The sequence below is a fragment of the Miscanthus floridulus genome, chromosome 18 (assembly GCF_019320115.1).
Source record: "Miscanthus floridulus cultivar M001 chromosome 18, ASM1932011v1, whole genome shotgun sequence".
In the NCBI taxonomy this organism is placed as follows: Eukaryota; Viridiplantae; Streptophyta; class Magnoliopsida; order Poales; family Poaceae; genus Miscanthus; species Miscanthus floridulus.
Genome location: NC_089597.1, coordinates 16,646,700 through 16,671,254, shown reverse-complemented (window position 1 = coordinate 16,671,254; position 24,555 = coordinate 16,646,700). Strand labels below are relative to the sequence as shown.

Sequence of the window (24,555 nt, the reverse complement as noted above, 5' to 3'; positions counted from 1 at the left end):
GTAATATTGTATGTTCCTACGAAAAAAGTATTAGTACGTACAGTAGCAATCAGTGCTGCACAATTTTTTTGATAGGAACAAAAGTGGGCGCCTTTGGTGTCCCAGCATAGCAGGTCCCAAGCCCTGGTAAAGGAGGAGAGTTGTGTTAGGCGTGGCAAGCCAATGTAAAAACTTAGCCACTTAAATGGAGATGGAACCCGAAAGAAAATCGTTGGGGCGTAACCCTCTTAGCGACGCGCCATATCGGAACCCGGGTATGGTGTTAAATGGGCAAGGGCCGGGTCATCACCCCCGTGACACGTCGTGTCGTGATCTGGGCATGGTGTCAAGTAACCAAGGATCGGGTCGTCGCTTCCTTAGTTGCACGCTACATCGGTGCCCGGGTGTAGTGAAAAATGAGCAAGGGTCTTCGCATCAGAGTCGACGGGTGCGAAGGGTAAGGAAGCTAGTCGAACCAACTAGGATCCGTTTAGGTAGTTGGAATGTAGGGTCACTTACAGGTAAGTTAAGAGAATTAGTTGATACCGCGACTAGGAGGCGTGTAAATATATTATGCGTTCAAGAGACTAAATGGAAGGGTCAGAAGGTGAAGGAGGTGGACAATACAAGTTTCAAGCTTTGGTACACAGGAACAGTCGTGAATAGAAATGGAGTAGGAGTTTTGATTGATAAGAGCCTCAAGAATGGTGTGGTGGGAGTGAGAAGGCAAGGAGATAGGATTATCTTAGTCAAGCTTGTCATTGGTGATATGGTCTTGAACGTAATTAGTGCGTATGCCCCCCAAGTAGGCCTCGACGAGAGTGCTAAGAGACAGTTTTGGGAAGACTTAGATGGCCTAGTTAGAGCTATACCTAGTAGTGAGAAGCTTTTTATAGGAGGAGATCTTAATGGGCATGTAGATACTACAAGCGCAGGTTTCGAGGCAGTTCATGAAGGTTTTGGGTATGGTAGTAGGAATCAGGAGGGGGAGGAAGTTCTGGACTTCGCGGTAGCTTTTGACCTGATGATAGCCAACACTTTCTTTAGAAAGAGAGAATCTCATCTAGTGACCTTCAATAGCGGACAACACTGTAGCCAGATTGACTTTGTCCTCGCAAGAAGAAAGGACAAACGAGCATACTTGGATTACAAGGTGATACCAGGGGAGTGTGTTGTTTCTCAACATAAGCTTTTGGTGGCAGATTTTCGTTTTCAGGTGCGTGCCCGTAGGGATAAACAAGCTAAGATTGAAAGAACAAAGTGGTGGAAACTGAAAGGGGAGACGTCAGAGGTATTTAGAGAAAGGGTTATCAAAGAGGGCTCTTAGAAGGAAGAAGACGACATAAACAATATGTGGGACAAGATGGCAACCAACATTCGGAAGGTAGCCTCAGAGGTGTGTGGAGTAACCAAAGGAAGGGGACGCGAGGCTAAAGATACTTGGTGGTGGAACGAGGAAGTCCAAAGGGCTATTAAGGAGAAGAAAGAATGCTATAGACGCTTGTACCATGACAGGAGTGTGGACAACATAGAGAAGTACAAGGTGGTAAAGAAGACTGCAAAGCGAGCTGTAAGTGTGGCAAAGGGTAGAGCATACGAGGATCTTTACCAACATTTGAGTATGAAGGAAGGAGAGAAGGACATTTATAGGATGGCTAGGGTTCGTGAGAGAAAGACACGGGACTTCAACCAAGTTAAGTGCATTAAGGATGAAAGGGAGCATCTCTTGGTAAAGGAGGATGAGATCCGACATCGATGGCAAGAGTATTTTGACAAATTGTTCAATGGTGAGAATATGGACACAACCTTTTAGTTGGATGACTCTTTTGATGACACCAATAGGCGCTTTGTGCAGAGAATCCAAGAATCTGAGGTCAGAGAGGCGTTGAAAAGGATGAAAGGAGGTAAGACGATGGGATCGGATGGTATCCCAATCGAGGTGTGGAGATGCCTCGGGGACATAGCTATAGTATGGTTGACTAAGTTGTTCAACCATATTTTTCGATCGAACAAGATGCCTGATGAGTGGAGGAGAAGTATATTGGTACCGATCTATAAGAATAAAGGGGATATTCAAAGTTGTACAAATTACCGGGGAATTAAGTTGATGAGCCATACTATAAAGCTATGGGAGAGAGTTATCGAGCATCGCTTGAGAGCAATAACGCGGGTCTCTATGAACCAATTTGGTTTCATGCCCGGAAGGTCAACCATGGAAGCAATTTTCTTAATAAGACAAGTTATAAAGCGGTATAGGGAGAAGAAGAAGGACCTACACATGGTTTTTATTGACTTAGAGAAGGCTTATGATAAAATACCAAGGAATGTTATGTGGTGGGCTTTGGACAAACATAAAGTCCCAACGAAGTACGTCGGGCTCATTAAGGACATGTACAACAATGTTGTGACTAGAGTTCGAACAAGTGATGGAGACACGGATGACTTCCCGATTAGGATAGGACTACATCAAGGGTCAGCTTTGAGCCCTTATTTGTTTGCTTTAGTGATGGATGAGGTCACAAGGGACATACAAGGGGACATCCCTTGGTATATGCTTTTCGCGGACGATGTAGTGCTAGTTGATGAAAGCTGGACAGGAGTGAATCAGAAACTGGAGTTATAGCGGGAGACTTTGGAGTCCAAAGGTTTTAGACTTAGTAGAACTAAAACTGAGTATATGAGATGTGACTTCGGCACTACTACTCGGGAGGAGGAAGATGTTAGTTTGGAAGGTCAAGTAGTGCTTAGGATGGATACCTTTCGATATTTAGGATCAATGCTACAGAGGGACGGGGATATTGATGAAGATGTTAGCCATAGAATTAAAGCAGGGTGGATAAAGTGGCGGCAAGCGTCTGGTGTCCTATGTGACAAAAGGGTACCACAGAAGCTAAAAGGCAAGTTTTATAGGACGGCGATTAGACCTGCTATGTTGTATGGTGCAGAATGTTGGCCTACGAAAAGACGACATATTCAACAGCTAAGTGTCGCGGAAATGCGTATGTTGCGTTGGATTTGCGGGCATACAAGAAGGGATCGAGTTCAGAACGATGATATACGTGAGAAATTAGGGGTAGCGCCAATTGAAGAAAAGCTTGTCCAACACCGGTTGAGATGGTTTGGACATGTGCAACGGAGACCTCTAGATGCACCGGTGCGTAGTGGAATCCTAAGTCAGGATAGTAACGTGAAGAGAGGCAGAGGAAGACCGAAGTTAACTTGGGTAGAGGCAATAAAAGGAGACTTGAAAGGATGGAATATACCCAAAGACTTAGCCTTAGATAGGAGTGCTTGGAAGACAGCTATTCACGTGCCTGAACCTTGATTGTTTCTGTTGGGTTTCAACTCTAGCCTACCCCAACTTATTTGGGACTTAAAGGCTTTGTTGTTGTTGTTGTTGTGAACAAAAGTTGATCTCTGTTATATACACACCCGACTGTATACATTAGCTTCGACATCTTACAAAGGCCGTGTTTGGCCGGGCTCCGGCTCTGGCTCCGCGGTAGCTCCGGCGGAGGAGCCGCACCAAAAGCGTTGGCCGGAGGTGCCGCTTCTGCCCATCCACCAGAGGAGCCGAAGCCCTTTTGCACGTGCGGAGGAGGAGCCCAGATTTGTGGCTTCGTAGCTCTGGCTCCGGCTCCCGCAACGGAGCACCGCGGGCGGAGCCCGGCCAAACACGGCCAAAGTCCATCCTTGCATCTATCATACTGCAATTAACTTATGCATATATGCTAATATACTCACAAATTTGGTCCTCAATAGAATGTTCATCCAAAACTCGTTGATTTTGAACTTTCAAATTTTACACTTACATCCCTTGAAGCTATTTCAAAGTCGGCCCTGTGCCAAATGTAAATGTTAGAGTTAGCGTCAAGTTAGGAAATACTCCCTCTGTTCAAAAATGCTTTTGGATACAATTTTGATCATTCCTTTTATTAAAAAAAACTATGTAATTATCACTTAATACCTCCGCTCACATTTATCTGACGTTGGTTAGTTCAATTTTGAACTAACTAGCGTCAATAATGAGGGAGTATTTTGTTATGATTAATTTATTTTATCATCAAAGGAACTTTTACTATTATTTGTATTTCTATTTATTTGCATATTTTTTTAATAAAATGAACGGTCAAACTTATGTAAAAAAAAAATCCAACTTACATTTAGAACGGATAGTGTCAGTTTTGCCCCTGAGTCAGTTTTGATGCCTAGGCCCCGAAATCACAACTTTCGATCAACATAATATCCACCAAAGGGAATGATGTGGTGGATAATACACAGCTTGATTTTGCATCACGTTGTTCTCTCAACAACATATTGTCATTTCTGCTTTCGACGCCGACCACTTCTTACATGCTGTGCTTTGAGGATATATCTATGTGGACAATTATTTTTTTAATGTGGTAGGTGGATTTCAGCTTGTAGTCAGTTTTTTTGGGAATCAAATTTTGATATTCACCCAACTAACATTATGTCAACTAAGCTCAGCATACACCCAATATAAGTGAAAAGCTTGACCATGGAGAACTACACGGGTGTGGTTGGCCGCTAAGTAAAAGAAACTATATACTCCACGTGTTAAGGTTAATGATAATTATGGAGTAATATTATTGTTAACTACTACTTAATCCATTCTAAATTGTAGGTCATTTTAGCTTTTCTAGATGCATAGCAAAATAAATATATCTAGAAAAGTCAAAACGACCTACAATTTAGAACGAATGTAGTAGTATTAAATATCTTGAGTATGGGATATCATATTTTTCAAGAATTGGAATTTGTATCTTGTGATGGATGAAGTGAGTTATGAATTAATTGATGGATAAAAGCGAATAAACAGAATTGACGGTAAATATGACCTACAACTCGCTACTACTAACCAAAAAGTTGGGAAGATGCCGCCACATATTGGAAATTCTCCAACCTCACGTACCTCCGGAATTCGAATTTCAAGGTGGGACATCGAAAGTGGCTTCTCGCCGCCCCCCCCCCCCCCCCCACACGCCTGCGGGCTACAGATGTCAGCCGTTGCCCGTTCATAGGTACCCCCAAATCCCGCACCAGACTGTCTCCAACGGTGGGAAGGCAAACACAAGACCTATCCGAGGATTTGAGTCTCACACAGGCAAAGAGTCACGGATCGAAAAACTTCCTTCTCCAACAACAGCGAACCCAAAATCCTCCGTCCGGGCGGCTCCTCCAAGACGGCGGCGCAACGGACAGCCACCGGCGCCATCCTCCTCGGCAACGGAGTTCGCCTCCGTCCGGATCTCCTCGGGCCGGCGCGCCCGTGGGAGCGCGTCCAGCACGCGGCGCAGCGCGGCGTGGTCCCACGCCGCCACGTCGTGGTGCGCCGGCCTGTGCGCGTACCTGGCGGCGTCGACGCCGGCCATCACGGCGTCCGTCCGCGCCCGGCGAACCTCGCCCCCCCAGGAAGCTGAGGGAATCGGAGAAAAAAACGGCGCCTCTGCTCCTCGCTCTTATCTGCGGCGGCAGCGGAAGGTAAGAATTGAGCGGAATGGATGGCGGCGGAAATCAATTGCCCAGTGATACTAAAGAAAAGAGCTTCCTTTCTTGCTTACCAGTCGCCCCCAATCTTGGAGTTCCTCCTTGCTTCCTTGCCTTGCCTCTTTGGGTTCTCTGCTCCCTCTCCCCTCTCTCCTCTCTCCTCCCTCTCTACTCCAAGCCTGGCGGGAAGAAGGGGGAGGAAGCAGAGCACTACGATGCAGCGACCCCGGCGCGACGGCGGCTTCAGCGGCAGAGGGCGTGGCGCTCCGGTGGCTTCAAGCTCCGGCAGCGGTCCGGCTTCTCCATCGCGTGTGGCAGCGGCCACCATCGGAGATTTGCGTAGCGAGCACAGAGCGACGCTTTTTTGCGTTTCGCTTGGGTTGACAGGCAAAGTGCGTCGCGTGGATGGGTCATCCGTTGGAGCCGTTTTTTGATGGACAAAAACACTATACAAGACTTATTTTTGGGTTTGGCTAGTCCGTTGGAGTCGGTCTTACCAGCTACCACCCTCCTCTCCCTCCCCAACCAACCCCCCCCCCCCCCCGCCGCGGCGCACGCAACGCAGGCGCGGGAGAATGGTGAGCTCTCAGCCTCCTCCATGGTGTTTGTTCTGCGATTCTAGGCGTGTGTGTGCCCTCATCGTGGTTGCGCTGTTCGGGTACAGGTGGTGGCTCAGAAGATGGAGGAGAGTGATATGGCGGACCGTATGCTTCTACTCGTAAGTCTCCTCGCCCTTCTCCGCTTCGATTTCGTGCGATTCTCGCGGGTTCGGGCCGCTCTGGAATCCGCACCCGATCGAATCGGGGTGTTCGATCGAGACGTTCTCTTAGAATTTTCCGGGCGCTGTTTGCCGGAGGGTTTGATCACGAGCATTTTGGTTCGATTTGGGTTGGTTCGAGCACCGCCGTGCTCGCGTATCGAGTTGGTTTGCGTTTGCTAGTCTTCATTAGTGGGTTCGTCTAAGTTTTCCCCATTTCGTGTGCCGATTCGAGTGCCATTTTCTGCTTGAGCGGTTTGGTTTGGGTGTCTCTTTACTGCTTCGGATGATTCTAAACTTCGAATTCAGTTGATCGGTTCGCAGCACACTGCACGCGTCAATAGCTTCTGGATTGATCGAATTGAGTTGGTTCCTACTTCTCTCAGTGAAGCACTCTCGATTCTGTGCATAAGTTTGAGCTCTTCAGATGGATGCACATTGATTTGGGATTTTGGGATGTATGTTGCGCTACCTGCTTGCTTGTTCGAATCCGTTGGCACATTCGGAACATCACTCAGGGAGAGTCCAATATTTGGTTCGCGCTCGATTTCGCGTAAAATTGGTCCGCATTTCGCCAGGTTTATGGTCTGATTTCTGTGGTTTCGAAAATTTCTAGCTCTTGAGCGAATTATATCGAGTTGTTTTTCTGCTTAAGCAGTTGATTTCGGCGATTCTCAACATTGGGAGTGAGTAAATCTTCGATTCGTCTTGACATGGTTGTTGGGCAGTACACGCCCGTTCATTTTCGTTTTGATTCCACCGGTCTGGGCGATGCATAGATGTACATCCCATCAAATTGCTTTGCATACATGGTTTTTAGTCGGTTCAATTATTTTTTGGAGAAATTAGTCGTTCTAATGGTCACAAACTGTTTCGCTAGAAGCCTCTAAAGTTGTCAATCAATTGAATACTCACTCAGTTTGCGTTTTATTAATTTAGCCTTGCATCATGCTAAATTTCAGTGATATTTAGGAGCACGTCTCTGTGATTAATTTCTGCTGCTTTGGAGATACATTTATGTCCAAATATGCTTTGAACATCAGCACAACTTTTATTAACTTTAACAGTACCAGTGCCCATGTGTCTAGCAGCTGGATATATTTTAATTTAGTTTCTACTTTGTGTTTGAACCAAGCAGTACATATTTCTGCCATAGTTTTTGGGATCATGAACTCTTTTTCTACAGTTTCTAATTGGTTCTTGGCCTTGGCATTCTAGATTGTTAATTCTGTGGTGTACTTGGGGCAATCATATGATCGTTTAAGCCTTTCCTAGAGTGGTATAGTATTATTAATTTTAATCCTATGTATATGGTTTTGGTAATTAGAATGTGACTAATTTGCACGAACAACACGCATTATTAGTAATAGTTCAGTGACTGCAGTATGTTTGGTTTGTTACAGAAGTTTGACTGCCTTATATTTACTTGAAAATCTCTATGGTTTGCTTCCAATTAGATAACTATTATTTGCCATCTCCTATACCCTTTTCTATGATCATCCAGTTGCATCTTGTCTGTAGTATTTTGCTTTCTGTTTCTTAATATCTATTTTGGTTAGCATTCTGAATGTGCAATGGTATTGGGTTCAATAACATAGTGATCCACATCATAAAAAAACCTCTTATGTATGTTCTTGAAAATGCTCTAGTAGCATACTGTTTGAGAAAAGCAAGTCCCCTATATGTCGCGTTTCACTATTTGAAAGACACAGCTCGTGATGTTTTTGTTTTTTGGGTGAACATTGTTGTCCATTTTTTTTTTGTCTTTTGGGCAATGAACTAAATTTTTAATGAGTTTATGGGTGTTCAATTCCTTAACCATTTTCTCTTAATACCTATCTAGTTTGATGAAATCACGACATAGCCTGCTTTGTAACTGTTATGTTAATTTTATCAAACAGACCAGGAATCTACTTCGGATTGCCATATATCACATACTCCCTCTGTCCCGATATCTAAGTCGTTTTAGCGTTGGTCCAAGTGCAGCAATGATTCAGTGAACCTGGAGACACCCTATGTACAGATGCATGCAGCATTGAGTGCATGTAGACATTTAATTGAGCTGCTACGACGACAAACAAAAGGGGACAGAGGGAGTATGCTACATAAGAGGCCTATTTCATGAGAAATGTTTCAGTGAAAAGTCAGTTCTATCACCAGGTCAGAATTAGCAATAACTTCAAACCCAATGCCTATATTCAAAATCTACAGCTGATGTGAAATTTTTACCTCAAACACTTTTCTTGATGCAGAGGTGAAGAATCAGAAGCTTATGCCAGTGGATCATGACTTGGTGAGACTCGTAGATTGGATGGAGAAAGGTGAAGAATGTCCTGAGCTCATTTAATGAGTCAACTATTTGTGATTACTACCTATCTTGTTTACTTCCGAAAAATAATTTGTTGCATTATACTTGTTTTGTACATGACATGATCTGTGAGACTGTAAGTCTGTAACACACATCTTTGACCATTATTTTTCTAACCTGCATGGACAAATGTATTACTACTCTTTTCTATTTTGTTTGTTTGATCAACTTTTGCAAACAAATATTTAGGTGTCTGTGATGCATTACAAAAGAAATACCTCAAGACCCTTCTCTTTTGTATCTGCGAGAAGGAGGAAGGTCCGATGATTGAGGAGTATGCCTGTAAGTTTCATCCTGTGGACTCTTGCTAACTTGTAGCATATTTTGAGGGCAATAACATGTAGCATATTAGTTTGGATTGAGATCAAGTGTCACGCACTTTCTTATTATATGCCAATGTTTCCCTACAGTCTCATTTAGCTACCCGAACACAAATTCTGAGGAAATAGCAATGATCATTAGCCGGACAGGGAGCGAAAATGGAAGCACCGCATTCAAGCCAAATGCTTCAGAATTAACACCTGATCAGATGAAGTACTTTCTTACCTTGATACCGATTTTCTTGCTTGAGGGTGCAGTCTTTGTACTAAAGTAGTGTTGCATCTAGAATGTTACAATTTGAAAGAAGTTTGCACTTGGCAACACAAACTTCAAACAAAAACAATTCAGTATTATGATTTCTCTGTGCATGAATTTGCTGAAATTTACTAGGTATGTAGGTTTAAGTGTCTATCTGTTGGCTATGCTAAAAGTACATGAGTATCTAGAAACACGAATATAAAATTTAGATTTATTTAGATTTACATCAATTATTCATGGTTTTCTTGGCTTACAAAATCATAGTTGGTTTGAGGTCTCATCCTTGTTGGTGCTTTAATGCATCTTAAATCATAGTTGGTTTGAGGTCTCATCCTTGTTGGTGCTTTAATGCATCTTGTAGATTATTCCACGGTTTTCTGGTTGTTTGTCCAATGTTCCTTTTGGGTGTCAAAGTAACCATTGTGACATATGATGATCATATCCAGACATGGCTGTTACTTTTCAGGAGGTACGGATGTAAGATGATTAGAGCACTTGTTTCACTTATGAAGACCGTGGACTCAAAGCCAAATATAGAGGAGGTATTTTGTTATAACATTCTGTAATATGTTACAAAATTGTAATAGATTGTGTTGTGCTGAAGCTATGGTTTACTCATGTTCAGAGAACTGTTCTGATGAAGCTGCTATACTATGATGATGTAGCAGTAAGTAGAACCTTTTCTTCTGTTTGTTTATTTTTAGCATATTGTTCTTGGGAGCTTCCACTGCAAATAATCTTCTTTTGATCTCAACAAATAAGGAAATAAATTCTATTTTTATTCGAATTCTCTGTGGAAGTTAACACTGTTATTGTCCATGTCTGCAGCCTGAGGATTATGAGCCTCCCTGTGCTGAAAATGAGGCCATAAATATATGGAACAAGAACCCCTTGAAGATGGAAGTGGGGAATGTCAATAGCAAGCACCTTGTGTTAGCTTTGAAGGTAAAAAGGAGAGTGAGACAGAAGGGCTTTGACATGTTTTTCTTTATTTGACCAAAGATTATGCTTCTCACATTTTTTTTATTTTATTCAGGTGAAAGGAGTCCTGGACCCATGTGATGATAACAAAAAGCGGATGTGATGAAATGAGGGTCGATAATGATTTCGACATTGATGGTGACTTTTCTGATACTCAGGTGAACATCAAACAAAGCGTACATATAAGTTATAGTGCCATAGCCTTAATTTGCAATCTAATGTGTTATTACCATAAATATCAGTACCTAAATCTATATAACATGGGTTTCTTTTTGTCCGAAATGTTTTGACATTATATCCTTGATGGATCAAAGCATCCATGTTTCTCTGTTAGCTTTTTGGATCAGATAAGCTGCTTCCATAGTTTCTAAATGGTTGTTGACTTGTGTTATTCTATGAATTTAGGATTCTATGTTGTACCTATTGGAGTTATTTAAGCCTTTCTTAGCGTGTTTTTGGAACCAACCTAGTAATATTAGTTTCCTTTCTATTATACATAGTTACTCTTTTTGTAATCAGAGAGTGAATAACCACATTTCTGCAGGATATGTGGTTTGTTATAGGAATTTGTCTTCATAATTCTCTGAAAAGCCCTGTGGTCTGATTTACATTAGATAACTTTTGGTTGCCTTCTCCTACACTTGTTTTGAACTGTGCTTGAGCTATGTTTTCAGTGATCCATTCAAATGGAGAATCTAAACTAGGATGATGAGCTGTATACTCTACCTGCTCGTCTTATATCTGAAATTTAGCTAACAGTTGTTGAAGTTTCAGGTGCAGCTTTCTGGAAGAAGATTTGGATATGTGCTTTGCACCTCACAGAAGAAGTTTAAATTTATGCTTGACTCCGGTGCGACACATCACATTTGCTATGATGAAGCCATAATGCGTAACTTGAGGGAGGTGAAGAAGGAAGACCGGCTACCTGTATACTCATCAGGTGGTAAAGAACTCAGCGCAGAGAGGATGGGATGCATTGACCTTAAGAATTTTAGCCTGAATCCTGTTTAATCCCTTCAATGAAATTCAATTGCCCTGTTCGCTTGGCTAATAAGCCATGGCTGAAAGTACCGTTGGCTGATTTGTTATGAGAGAAAAATAATATTCGTTGGCTGAAAAAGTACGGCCTATAAGCCAAGCGAACAGGGCGGCATGCTTCTTTGTTGGTCGGATCCAAACAATAAACCTGCCAATTACTATATATCTTCATTATTGTTCCTATGTCCATTTGCATTTCGTGAAGAAATTACCAGAATTGATAGCAGTCTCTCTTGTCTGCTTCTGGCTACCTACGCTGCACGAACCTGTAATAGCCATGGTTGTGGTTCAAAGCTCCATTCCTCCCGTGCCCTTTAGAGGAGTCGGCTATGCCAGTTCAGTACAGTAGCTGGCTTTCTTTGACAACTTGTTAGTCCGTTACCATTCATGAATTGGGACATTTATTCTTCATTAATTAATTATAGATGTGATGAAATCACGCAATCCTTAGCTTTAATTTGGAGTAGTCGTGTACTATTTGGTTATGGTTTGTAGATATAATAATAAGCCAGATTATTATTTGAGTTTATGCTTTCGGATTGATTGACGACTAAGCAGCACTCCCTCGTATTCAATTTAGGCATAGGAATTAAAGAGTTATACTCAGAAATCGTATAATTATATTAGCCATTGAATCATGTAAAAAAAGCCTAGATTAAGGATGAAATTTTCATGATTTCAAGTAGTTCGTGCTTCGACGGCCGGGGACTATAGGCCATGAAAACCCAAAAAATGAAGTAGGAGTGCAGGGCCCGACATTTACGGCATAATTAAGGTGTTGAATTGTAGACGCCAATGACTACTTTCCTCTAGAAAAATGACTATATTATCCCTCCAGTCAGGGCTATAATAAATGGCCTAAGAACTTGCTAATCTTAGGGGTAAGTTAGTCTTTGAGAACCTTCTCAAGGTGTATAAATAAAAACACCAAAAAGGGTGAACTCATTCTACTTACGTAGTACTAGTATGTTTCTTCTCTCTCGTCTCCACCACCAATGCAGGATCCATTAGTCACCAACATCTATGTAACAATGTGTTGTTGGCTAGTTTGTCAATTTGGGCATGAGAGGTGTTGGGACACGAAGAGCTACACATGGTAGATGTGATGGTGCAATCCAGGAGACTGCCTCTACTTAGGACTAGCCTAGAGCCACTGGTAGTTGTACTACTGCTTCACAATGTTGTAGTGCCACTTACAGAGTTACAACCGGTATATGATGTCCTTCTCGTCTCTGCCTTCTGTGTATGCTAGCGAAGACTAATTAGCGATGCCATCTGGGACACCGCGGGTGATCCATCCCCGTACCCGCAAATGACCCATCACCGACAGGTAATGTCCAACAGGGCGTGGGTAACCAATGGGTAATAGGGCCTGTGAACGCTCATTTGGGGGTATCAGGAAACTGTACAAATTTTACTCTAAACATTCTAGTTTGGAACCCCAGATTCAATGATCCAATCCTCTGTTCTATAATATTCTCCAATTCCTAGTCCCTGCTGTGTGCTGACAGATGCTACCGCTCATACCCATGACGCCGACGGACGATAAAGGCCGTTGTTGGTGCCACGATGGAGCTTGCTGCTTGGCCCCGTGGGCTGCGGCGTCTCCGGTCGGCGCTCCAGCCGCACGAGCATGGACGATGGCTCTACGGACGATGCACCCCCTCGACAGTATTTGGGTAGATTAAAGGTAGTCGTGTACTATTTGGTTATGGCTTGTAGATATATAATAACAAGCAGGATTATTTCTCAGTTTATGCTTTCAGATTGCATCGTCTTCATTGATGACTAAGCACTACTCACTTATGTCTCCAAGCTAGGCTTCAAGTTTGGCACAGGAATTAAAGAGCTGTACCTGGAAATCAGAATGTGACTATCCTATCCCAGATAATTTATGTTAGCTCTTTAGACATCACGCATGTATGTAAAAGAAACTAAACTAAGAATGAAATTAAGAAGCAAGCATTAGGAGTGTAGGGCCCCGGCATTGACGGCATAATAAGGTTTCGATCGACAGGCGTCAATGACTGCTTGTCTACTTCCCTCTAACGAACTGACTGTATTACCCCGCTATAAATGGTCTAAGAACGTCCTGCACTTAGGGGGCAAGTCTGTCTTTGAGAACCTTCTCGGCTGTATAAAGACTTTGGAAAGGGTGAACTCATTTTACTTACGTGCTAGTGTATTTTTTCTCTCCACCACCAATGCTCCGTTAGTTCCTTAGTCACCACCCTCTATGTAATAATGTGTTGCTGGCTAGTTTGACAATTTGGGCATGAGAGGTGTTGGGACAAGAAGAGCTACTGGTGGTAGTGGTTATCCTGCCATCAAAGGGGCTGACTTAGCTCTTATTTTTGCATGCAGACATGGCTCGTAGACACAGGATGTGCACAGCACTTAGTGCCTGATGTTTCGCTGCGAACCAATGTTAGAAATGACAAGCGACCTTTTCAAACTGCAAAGGGAACCATCTGGTCAAGCCACAGGGGAAAGTTTAAAGCAGGGAAATTGGTGCTTAATGATGTCTTATGTTGTGAAAGCATACAGGACAATCTGATGTCAGGGCCTTCGTTGGACAAGGCTGGATATAGAATCACTTTTTATGGAAAAACTTGCACACTTGTGCATAAGGACGGATTGGAACGGAGAGGGGTTGCCATTCAAGATAAGAGCAACAATCTGTACTATCTAACAACTGAAGAAGAAGGGAAGGTCAACAGGGTCTCTGCTCAGGGAGATGCAAAGGAGGCCAAAAGGAGGCGACTTGAATGAACAGCTTCTCCACACTCCACTCTCTGACATAGCTGTAAGATCTCTAGCTGTATTGCTGTAATCTGGGGGAGATATTTCTTCTCTAATGATAAAATTGTCATAGATATCTAGTAGCTTTCGATGAAGGAGTAAAAAACTATGGCTAGTAATTAATGTCATTACTCTTCACATATCTGAAAAACAATAGATGCTTATAACAGGTAAACTTTGTAGTTTGCGTTCAAAAAAAGGTAAACTTTGTAGTAGGCTAGAACTGGGCTAATGCTTTGTACTTGGTTTAAGCTGTGATGATTTGTGTCTATTAGTAAATGCTTCCACACATGTTTTCACTATATTACATTCCATTATTTCAGAAAGATGAAACAGCTACCTGCTGCTAATTACTGCTAATTTCCCAGTTTAGTTATTTACACCCTTCTTTTTTCTGCTCTTCCGTTACTTCTAGAGGGTTGCGGATCCTGTCCCTGAGACTGAGCAGAGAAGCGGGATGTGCATGCTAGTAGTTAGTCATCGTCCTTGCCCCTTCCAGATTTTGCTTACTGATTGCGGCATACTTTTCCAGTGATGCCGAGCAGGCATTCTTTTCATTTTTCGCAATGTACACTAATGTTCCAACCGTCCAACTCTGATTTTCTATCCAATTATACGATAATTAGTGACCATGGTTTTTTGTACACGGTATACTGATGTGGTGGCCAGCCCTTTTTCTTACTTTGGGCAATAAGAATACACAGGTGTAGACTATTCAGGATGTGGCCTGTGAAAGGTCAAATTTCTAGGGTCCTAGCCTCCATTGCTGTATTCGTGGGGCTGTCACTTCTCACTTGTTGGCGTCCAATACATTGAGCTCGTTGATGAAGGCTTATCGATGTTCCTTGCCCTGCATGTTTCAGACGTTTCTAATTGTCTGGCTGTCTGTCTATCTCTGCATCTGCAAAATGGCAATTGCTTGTGGATGTTTGGCAAGCCAGTTGTGGAATTGGACGGCAAGCATGTAGCACCGCCGATTGAAAGGTCCAGACGCCATGAACCTTTTGATGCTCTTTGTGTGTGTGATAGCTGCTTCTGGTTACCGAACAGTTACAGTTTAGTGTCCGACTCGTGATGTCGCATCGAAGTGACTTTGCAAAAAGCTAAGTTGCATTCCTAGCTGGTTGTGTAGATAAGCTCAAGCTTTGCTGTATCTGAAAATTGGAAACATAAAATGCAGTAAACTTATATCTTTGCTCAAAGAAACAACTTATGCTGCACTTTTTTTTTTTTTTTTTTTTTTTTTTTGCCGTTGTGTGTGTGCTCAGTTCTATTTGCTTGTCCGGAAAACTTTAACATATGGTAAGTACCTATGTATACGAAATTTGTTTGTCGGCCGGGTCGTGACTGAACCGGGTCTGGAGTCACGGATCGGAGATCCATTTTCGAGCAGGCATTTTGTGTTCACCGCACTGATCTGCATATGCAACTGCCTGGTGGTCCAAATCTAGCCTCTACGAGCGTGGACATCCTCACATTAATCAACTTGTTTGTGTTCCTCTCTTGTACTTGTTGAATAAGCTCAATGTAAAATGCTTGGATCGTTGCTTATAGTGTAATAAAATGCAAGAATCAAATATTCCCTTCTTTATAGGAACTCTGAAACTTCCATTTATATGACTCATGTTGAAACCTGTTGAATCCAGCACGAAGCTAGGTGTATATGGAAGTATTTTCGTAATAGAGCAGATTTGGGATTTGGGTAGTGCTCCATTCGTTCCAAATTATAGAAATAATGTGCATAGAAAACCCAAAATTACTCCCCAAGAGAGCCGCCGGCCTCGGGAGGCCCTTGCCCCGGCCACGTTGACGGCTCTACTGCTGGCCGCCGGATCGCGCATCCGATGACCGGTCTCGTCGCCGTACGACCCGCGGGCTGCTCCCTCCGTGATGCCGGTGGCTGACCGGGCGGGGCCGAGTGCAGCGGGGCCCGGACGGGTGGGGTGGGTGGCGCCGCGCGCCGGTCGCCTAGGACCGGCGTGGCTGTTCCGGCCTGGGTGGGAGCGCCCGCGCTCGGACAATCCCCTATCCTTCGTGTCTGGGAGTCTCTTCGTGTTACTGCTTGTGGTTCCCCCCATTATATAGGATGACGCCAAGGAGACAAGGCTAAGGAATATTTCCGAGGTACGAGTAAGCCGAGTCTTCCGATTGTGCTGTTTCTATTCTCAAAAATAAAAAAAAAATAAAAAAATGCTGTTTCTTACTCGATGATTATCAAGTTTGTCTACACTTTTTTTTAGGACAATCCCCTATCCTTCGTGTCTGGGAGTCTCTTCCCGCAGCAGGCAAGCACGGTGGAAGGCTGCTAGGTAGCGCTCAGACAAAGCATTGATTGGCTCTGGCCTTGTTCAATTGTACTCTGTCGGGGAGTTACTGCTTCAGGGCGATGTGGGACTCTATTCCTACTATGATCCGGACTTGTGAATGCATTTCCTATGTTGTGTGTTCGTTCGTTACATACGAGGAGTTGTATACAGTTGCAACGTATGTTTCTATCTGGTCGAACTGTTTTGTTTTCTGTTGGTGCTTTGACAAACATTTGTGTCCGTCCAGGAGCTGCAGTAAATTAGCCTTTTCAAATAAGGTCAGTCCAATTGGGATTTTCATTTGAACTTGGACTTGGTTTACTGCCACATACAGCACCAGTGCCGGCGAGGCGGCTGGTTGTCCATATATAGTAGTAGTATATGCTACGGTGCTTAATGCTACAACAAGAGTGTTGTTCTACGACCGAACTAGCCAGGGAAAACATGCATGTAAAACATTTGAGATCAACTTTCAGATAAATCATGCATGCATGCAAATACCTCTGTACTGTTTCACAAATCAGAAACGGAAGCGAGCTTCCAGGCTTTGACACTATCCATGCATGTTAGACTTGGCATGGTTCATCTCGAGCTATGACACCGGGCTAGGACGTGCATGTTGGATCTGTTAGAACAGTTGGTGCTCTGGCTGTGCAGTCGTCACCCTGGTCCACGTGAGCACGCTCGTCGTGCAGCGATCCCAGCGCCCGGTCGCCATGGGAAAGTGAACCGGGATCTCGGTGGCGATCTCATCGACAATGGACGCCGCCGCGTCACGGAACGTGAGGGACATCCTCTCCAGCGACGGCGGCGCGCTGGCGAGCAAGAGTTGTACGAGCCTGTGCTCTTCGCTGTCCGTGCCTTTGAGCCCGTCGACGCTCATCTCGCGAAGGCCGTCGAGACGAACCCTGCTTTGTTCATCCGCGCTGACGTCACTCCTCTTCCACTGCTGCTGCTTTCCTCGCGGCGGCGGCGGCGCCGCCTCTTCGCCCTCCTGAGATCAACAGGCCGGGTTCAAATGCACTCTTACCGTAATAATATAACCCAAGATGAAGATCTATCGAGTTCGTTGCGTGAATGAACAACTTACATAGACGGTGAGGCAGTAGGGGCTCGCATCGATGCGGAGCCTCGTTAAGCTCGGCGTTCGCGAGAGGAAGGAGGCCAGGCGTGGCGCGACGCCGCCGCCGCCGCCGAACCCCCACCGGATCTTCAGCGAGAGCACGCGGACACAGGGCAGCGCCGGCACGTGGCGGATCAGGTCCTCGCACGTCGCGCGCGCCTCTGCAGGGGCGCCGAGCCAGTTGAGCAGAGCCATCTCGTCCGGCACCACGAGCTCCATGTCGAGCTGGTCGACGGCGAGGGCGCAGGAGCTGCGTGGTGTACGGGGCGTCGAACTGGCCCCACCGTCCGAACGTCGGGATCTTGAGCGGGCCGGCGAGCCGGCGGACGTGTGCCAGGCCGCCGTCGCGGAAGGTGAGCTGCTCCGGGTAGCTGCGGTACCAGCAAACCGCCTCGATCCGCGGCGCCGAGACGGTCACCTCGCCGCCGTCGCCGTCTGTTGCGAGGCGGAAGCAGGAGCGCACGCTCAGGCACCGGAGCTTGGCGGCCACCACGTCCAGGGTTGCCAGGTCGTCGACGGTGTCGAGGTCGAGCACCTCGAGCGCGCCCGTGCGGAGGGCGAGCCGGCGCACGGAGTGCCCCCTGACGCGGCGCAGCCGCAGCGTCCTCAGCCGGGGGCAGCACGACGCCAGGAACTCGTCCAGGGGGCGCGCGCCGCCCAGCTGCAGCAGCGAGAGGCTCAGCTCGGCCAGCCTGCCGAACGCCAGGTCCGCCTCGGGGAGCGCAAGCGTGGTGCGCGGTGCAGTCACGTCCAGCGCCTCCGCGTGCGTGCAGGGAGGGAGGCGCAGTAAGCTCAGCCCCCGCAGCGACGCGACGCGCACGGACCCGACCGCGCGCGCCATCGCCCGGCCGTACCACTCGTCGACGAGGTAGATGTGGTGGTCGACCTCGACGGAGATGGCGGGGATGCCGGGCGTCGGGAACCGGGCGAGCGCCGCGGTGGCGAGGGCGCAGAACCGGGGCCCCTTCCCTCTCCGCACGCAGTCCCGGACCGACAGGTTCAGGGCGGAGACGTGCGCCCAGGCTCGCCGCCATCGCCGCGACATCTGGGCCGTGAGCGCGGCTTGCGGGGTGGGCAGGAAGGAGAGGATTCGCCCGATCAGTTCGTCGGGAAGGCTGCTGAGGTGATCGCCGCCGCCGACCCCCGAGCAGGGTTCCGCGGTCCCGTCCGGCGCCTTGCGCCTTTTCATGGTCATCACAAGACTAGAATACACAAAGCAAATTCGTAAATAAAGAAAGAAAGAAAAAAGAATTCGCTCGCTATACAAACGCTTGAATTGCAGCAGATAAGAAGGTATGATCAAACTTTGACTACGCAGACTCGTGCTTTCCATGTACAAGTAATAACGTACGGAGAGATACAGTACAAATAAAAGGGAAGTTCCCGACCGTATACAACATAAACTGGTTTAGTAATAACTAGCAAATGTGCACGTACATTGCAACGGAATCAAATACATATAGAAATCGAATTTCATAGCATTGCTAGAATTTCACCCTCGTATAAGCACGGATCATGAGTCTGGATCATAGAGAACGTGATCGAATACGTTTTACAATCAGACAACATATCAATCATCGCTAGACACGATTTGTTTTAACTCGTATATGATCATGGGTCATAAGTCACTGTCACATATGAGACACAAAAGGGCGTGGGTGTGGTCTAGGATGTAAAATAAGCGGGATGGAATTTCTTTTCACTGTCTGGGTAGTTGCGTTGAGTTATATAGTAGAAAAAAATGAGGATGAGATTTTGGGTCTTCAATATTAGGCTAAGAAATATACATGTGTGTTGTAACAAAGAATATAAATAAAAAATTATATACCTCAAACGTAGATGAGCTTAACTAACCTGAGGATAAATTATGGATAAATCTAGATCTTAAATACGAAAAATAGAGGTGACATTATGGTTAAATTTAGATTCTTAGATTAGATACGGAAATTAGAGGGGGTGAGGGAGGGCAGAGATAGGCTATTTTGGAATGGCAGAGCTGACATGTTAAGTGGGGTCTTGTTTGCACTCTGTGGATTACTAAGAATTTTATATTGCGGGGGAGACATGAGGAATTTTTTTTTTGAAACAAAAGTCATGAGGAAAAATCATATGCTGTCTTTTATTCGATTTAGAGCTCTTTTTGATTTGATTTGGAGCTTTACAACAATGTTTCCTTCCTTTTCTTCGGAGAGCAGAGTCTTTGGGTGGTGGAAAACGGAAACGACGGACGATATAAAGAAAGAAAAGGGTATTACCGTCCTCCAAATAAACGCATCTGAGTATCTGACTCTTTCCCTATTGTGTTGGATGCCATTGTTGTACCAGCAGGAAGGGTCGGGTGACGATTGACGAAAAGGAGATCCATGACCAACGACGCGGGAACGCCTAGGAAGAACCGTAAGACGAGGAGGAAGAGGAAGAAGATGACGATGACCGGAGCGTCGTTAACGACAACGAAGAAGATGATGATGACCGGAGCGTCGTTAACGACAACCGTGAAGAAGACCGCGAAGACAACAGACCACCCAGGGCAACTGCAAGGTGAATTGAACCACGTGCCGATCCAACCGCCGCCGGCCGCCGCGCGCAATGCTGCCGGCGAGGGCCAGCAGAAGGTGGAGGATACGGCCGCCGACGAGGCGGCTGCACAGAGGAAGGAGCCGCCGGGAGAGCAAGAGCAGGAACGCGCCGCCGCCGCGACGGCATCATGTCGCCGTGACGACGACACTGACGACGAGCGGCAAACCTGCTTCATCTGCGGCACGGCGAGATGGCACAACGAGTACTTCTGCGCCTGGAACTACATGGACGGGCGCGTCTGCAAAACCTGCAGAGCGGGGTGCGGCCCCGGCCGGCACGCGGCGGCGGGGGCGGCGAGCCACCGCCGCCGGGACGCCTTGCGGCGCTTCGTGCGAGTGACCAACCTGCCGTCGAGCCTTGACCAGCGGGACCTGGAGCGGCTCTTCCAGCGGTTCGGGCCGCTCCGGATGTCCGTTATCACGACGATTCTCGCGCCGCCCGGCAGCGCTGGCTTCGGCTATGTGGCGTTCAAGGAGCGGGAGCACGCCGAGGAGGCCGTCGACAAGCTCAATGGTCATCACGTCGGCGACCGTAAACTGCGGGTCGACTGGGCCTATCCACGTGCATGAGGCCAAGTTCAAGTGTTTTTATTACTGTATATTATTTCCCCTCAAAAAAAATTTAATGTATTTTTTAAGGCCCTATTCTATTTAATTATATGATATTGTGCCTTCTCACACTCACAACCTACGGACACTCGTTCCTACGAAGAGCAAGCTAATAATATAGCTGGCTCCTGGCTACAAAGATCCTTATAGTCTAGCTCTCAGCTCACCTATATAGTAGTTAGTTCTTCAGTATTAATATATGATCTACATGTCACTCGCACAGAGTTTCTCGGTTCTTATTTCTAAGCTGGTAGAAAGCTTACATTATTTCTAAGCTGGTAGAAAGCTTACAACCCACTTTCCCTCTCTCTCCTCTCCTCTCTCCTTCACGTCAACATTTAACCTGCTTACAGCCTACTGATATACTTGCTCGAATAATACACATACGTAAACCCTACCTCTATGGTATCGTTGACTTTTAACACAACATTTGACTATTCGTCTTATTAAAAAATCATCTTATTATCATTTATTTTGTTATGGCTTGTTTTATGATTGATTATATTGTAAGTATAACTTATATTTTCACATGTTTGCACTAATTTTTAAATAAGCCGAGTGGCCAAACGTATGTCAAGTCATTGATGTCATAAAATACCAAGGAAGTATATTTTTACTGCCAATTGGAGTCTCCTCCAATTTCAAATGTCAGCAACGCCTCTCTGCTTCCATCTCACATATATTTGCAACATGTTGCACTACTACAGAAATTATTCTAGGTGATGGTACCCAAATATTAACGGAGGCGGCCACAAAATCCAACCGCCTCCAAAAATGCTGGGCTATTAACGGAGGCTGTCACATTTATTTACCGAGGCGGTCACGTTTGCCCGCCTTGTAAAATCGATTAACGGAGGCGGTCAAAATCCAATCGCCTCATAAAATCGATTTACGGAGACGAGCACCTTAAGTCAACCGTCTCTAAAAATGGCCTATTTATGGAGGTGGTCGTCTTAAGGTGCCCGCCTCCATAAATCTATTTTTGGAGACGGGCACACTATAAGACCCGCCTCTAAAAAAGGCTGAGGCCCAACAGGCCCAGGCGAGGCCCAATAGCCATCTTTGATATAAATACATAGAGTTAGGGTTTTCTTTCACTCGGCCATTTCTCTTCCTCTCCCTCACTCTCTCCTTAGCAGAGTGGCGAGCTCCTCAGCCCTCTCCCTCCTCCGCCGCCTTCCTCCTCAGTCGAGCGCCTCTCCTCACCCTCCTCAGTCGCCCTCCTCTCTCTCCCTCACTCGTCCTCTCCTCTCTCCCTTGGTGAGCAGCGTGGGCCTACGGCAGCGCGGGGCTGCGGTGGTGCTAGGCGAGGGGCGCGTGTCTGCGGTGGCGTAGGCGAGCAGCGCGGGGCTGCGGCGGCGCTTGACCCTCGGCACGGGGCCGCGACCGCGCTCGGCATAGGATCGAGCGGCGGCGCCCCGAGCTCCACTAGATCTAGCGAGCGTGGAGGAGGACGGCCTCGATATGCTCTTCGACACAGGTAAGATCCGCTCTTCTCTCCCTCACTCACCATCTCTCCTCGCTCCTCTCTCTCCCTCACTCTCTCTTCCTCCCAGGGCTGAGGATCCAGCGGTGGCGTGGAGGTGCATGCTCTGGATCCGGCATGGAGAAGGCCGCCCGCGCCCGGATCTAGCGAGGAGGAGATCAGATGCGCCTGGATCTGGCGACGGCGGCGGTCTAGATCCATGACAAAGGTCAGCGTGGAGGTGCATGCTCCTGTGTGCGGCACGACGAGCGACGGCGACACCAGATCTATCTACTAGACTAGGAACGGGCTCGTCGGTGGGCTCGAGAACGGGCTCGTCGTTGGACTCGTGGATTTTTTTTGTTTTGTTTTTTATCGATTAACCGAGGCGGGCATTCTAAAGAGCTCGCTTCTGTTAATCGATTAACCAAGATGAGCAAAGCAATCACCTTTGTAATGTCACGATTAACCTTGACCTTTGATTGGAGGCAGTTGCAATGCCCGCCTTCATTAACCCTTTATGCCCGTCTCTATTAAGATTTCTGTAGTAGTGTTGGATTGTTGGAAGCAAAGCTAATTTCATCACAAAAACATTCTATTCATCCCCAATGAAAACTTACACATCACACATATAAGGCATCGCAAAATGTATCCCCATATATATGTTACTATATACTTCCGTCCCAAATTGTTTTTGTTCTTGAGGAAACTGGAGGGGCCGCGGCCCCTACAAATTTTTTATTGAAATAAAACAACGGAGTAACAAGTTACATGAGTTACATGAGGGTGAGGAGATTCGTCCCAAATTGTAGTCACTAGTGATAATGGCGTGCCCTTGCGCGCGGGTTGGGACCCAGAATAAATAAAGTAGATCAAAAGCAAAAGAGTTTAGTCCAAGGTAAACAACATGGTCTGTGTAATAAACGACATAAATCTGACAGTCTTAAACTCAAGTAGATGATATTCTACATAACCAAATCACCGCTGTGAAGAGGCGACAATAGCCAATCTTTGAGAGCTCTCAGCTTCTGGCTTCTCCAAATGGAATGGCACACAAACAGGAAGGCAAATAACCAAGAATGCATAATCTGAAACCAACATGTTCCAACGTAGCACACCATAAATAAGAACGCACAACAGTCAACATGGTCCCCAAGGTAGGATGCCAACTCGTAGCCTACGATACATAGATAATACATAAGTGTTCTGAGACAGCGATATCATGGAGGCCATAGCCGCTAAAGGTCCATGGTCTACTCTGCGTAACGGAGGTGCTAGCTTCAATCCGACTCCCAGCCATCATCTTCGAACCTTGTTGTTTCCGACAAAGAAGCTACACATAACACAAGCATCCAGGAGTTAATATTCTACATCTGGCGCTAAGCATTCTAACAGGAGGCACATAGCCGAAGGGATGATCTACCTGAACCGTACAATGGACGAACAAGCGGACGCAACGCAGCCTGCTTGAGCTCCTGATTGGCTGCACAATATCACAGAGAATTTTTATGAGTGCCCTGTGTTGACACCAGAATTTGGTTCGTTGCATGAGACCCCATAATTCAGAATGTACTGAGAAGAGCCGAGGCAAGTGCTAAATCGGCTGGTCGAAACGCTGATCATAGTCGGCTGGATTTCAATAACACTAGCCACTACTGCCCGCGCTTCGCTACAGGTGATGTGCTTGGTATAGGTGGCTCATATGTTTAATATGTTCCTCGTCGTGTTGGTACGAAATGTTGGTCTATTTGGTACATTAAACGGGTAAATATGGGAATGAAATGTAACATGGCTTCTTTCATTACAATGTTGTAAATGAATATAGAGGTTGATTGTCATTACATGGTGCCTATTGTAGGCCAGCAAATCAATGACATGTTAGTGGAAAGAAGTATTTGATGGAGTTGGGCTCAAGCAACTAAGACACTTAGATTCAAAGCACAACCTTGGCTAGGATTTCATTATAGGTGGAAAGAGCAAAAACTACAACACAAATATGCCTCTTAACATGAGGATTTACAAAAGAGTGAATTAGGATCCACTCTTCTTAGGCGAAACTACAACACATTTCGTAAATCTGGAATCACACGAAAGACTACACGGCGTCGAACACTAAATTATACCGGGATTTAAAGTTACATGGTTAAGAGCAACCTAGTACAACCAAGGCTTAGTCCAGAAGTCGGGATAGACGAGGGCAATGGAGAAACACCAAGATAATGATTATCCAAAACATGGCGTATGACCAACAGATCTAGAAATAGGAGACTGAGAAGTAAAACATCGTTAACCCTAAGACCAAACTAACCAACGGTAGACTTGAACTTCTTTGAAAACCAGATCCTTTCTTCTCAGATTACACCATCACCTCTGTCAGACGAACCTAGTTCCACAATGACGACTGGATCTCTTAGCTCTGGTTCGGATTCGAGAGGGACGAGTATGAAGGAGAAGAGGAAGG

At 45.8% G+C, this 24,555-nt stretch overlaps 1 protein-coding gene and 2 pseudogenes across 1 annotated transcript; 2 read left to right on the top strand and 1 right to left on the bottom strand.

Moving 5' to 3' along the window:
• Positions 1-6,166: 6,166 nt before the first annotated feature.
• On the top strand, positions 6,167-13,982 carry LOC136523362 (meiosis-specific protein PAIR2-like; annotated as a pseudogene).
• A 2,760-nt stretch (positions 13,983-16,742) lies between these two features.
• On the bottom strand, positions 16,743-19,755 carry LOC136523361 (uncharacterized; annotated as a pseudogene).
• Positions 19,756-19,804: 49 nt separating this feature from the next.
• Positions 19,805-20,590, top strand: LOC136523360 (uncharacterized). The gene has a single exon (XM_066517066.1). The coding sequence runs from the start codon at positions 19,805-19,807 to the stop codon at positions 20,588-20,590; it is 786 nt and encodes a 261-aa protein (XP_066373163.1).
• Positions 20,591-24,555: the final 3,965 nt, after the last annotated feature.

Coding starts and splice junctions, on each gene's coding strand:
- LOC136523360 (XM_066517066.1), top strand. CDS start 19,805: ATGACCAACGACGCGGGAACGCCTAGGAAGAACCGTAAGACGAGGAGG.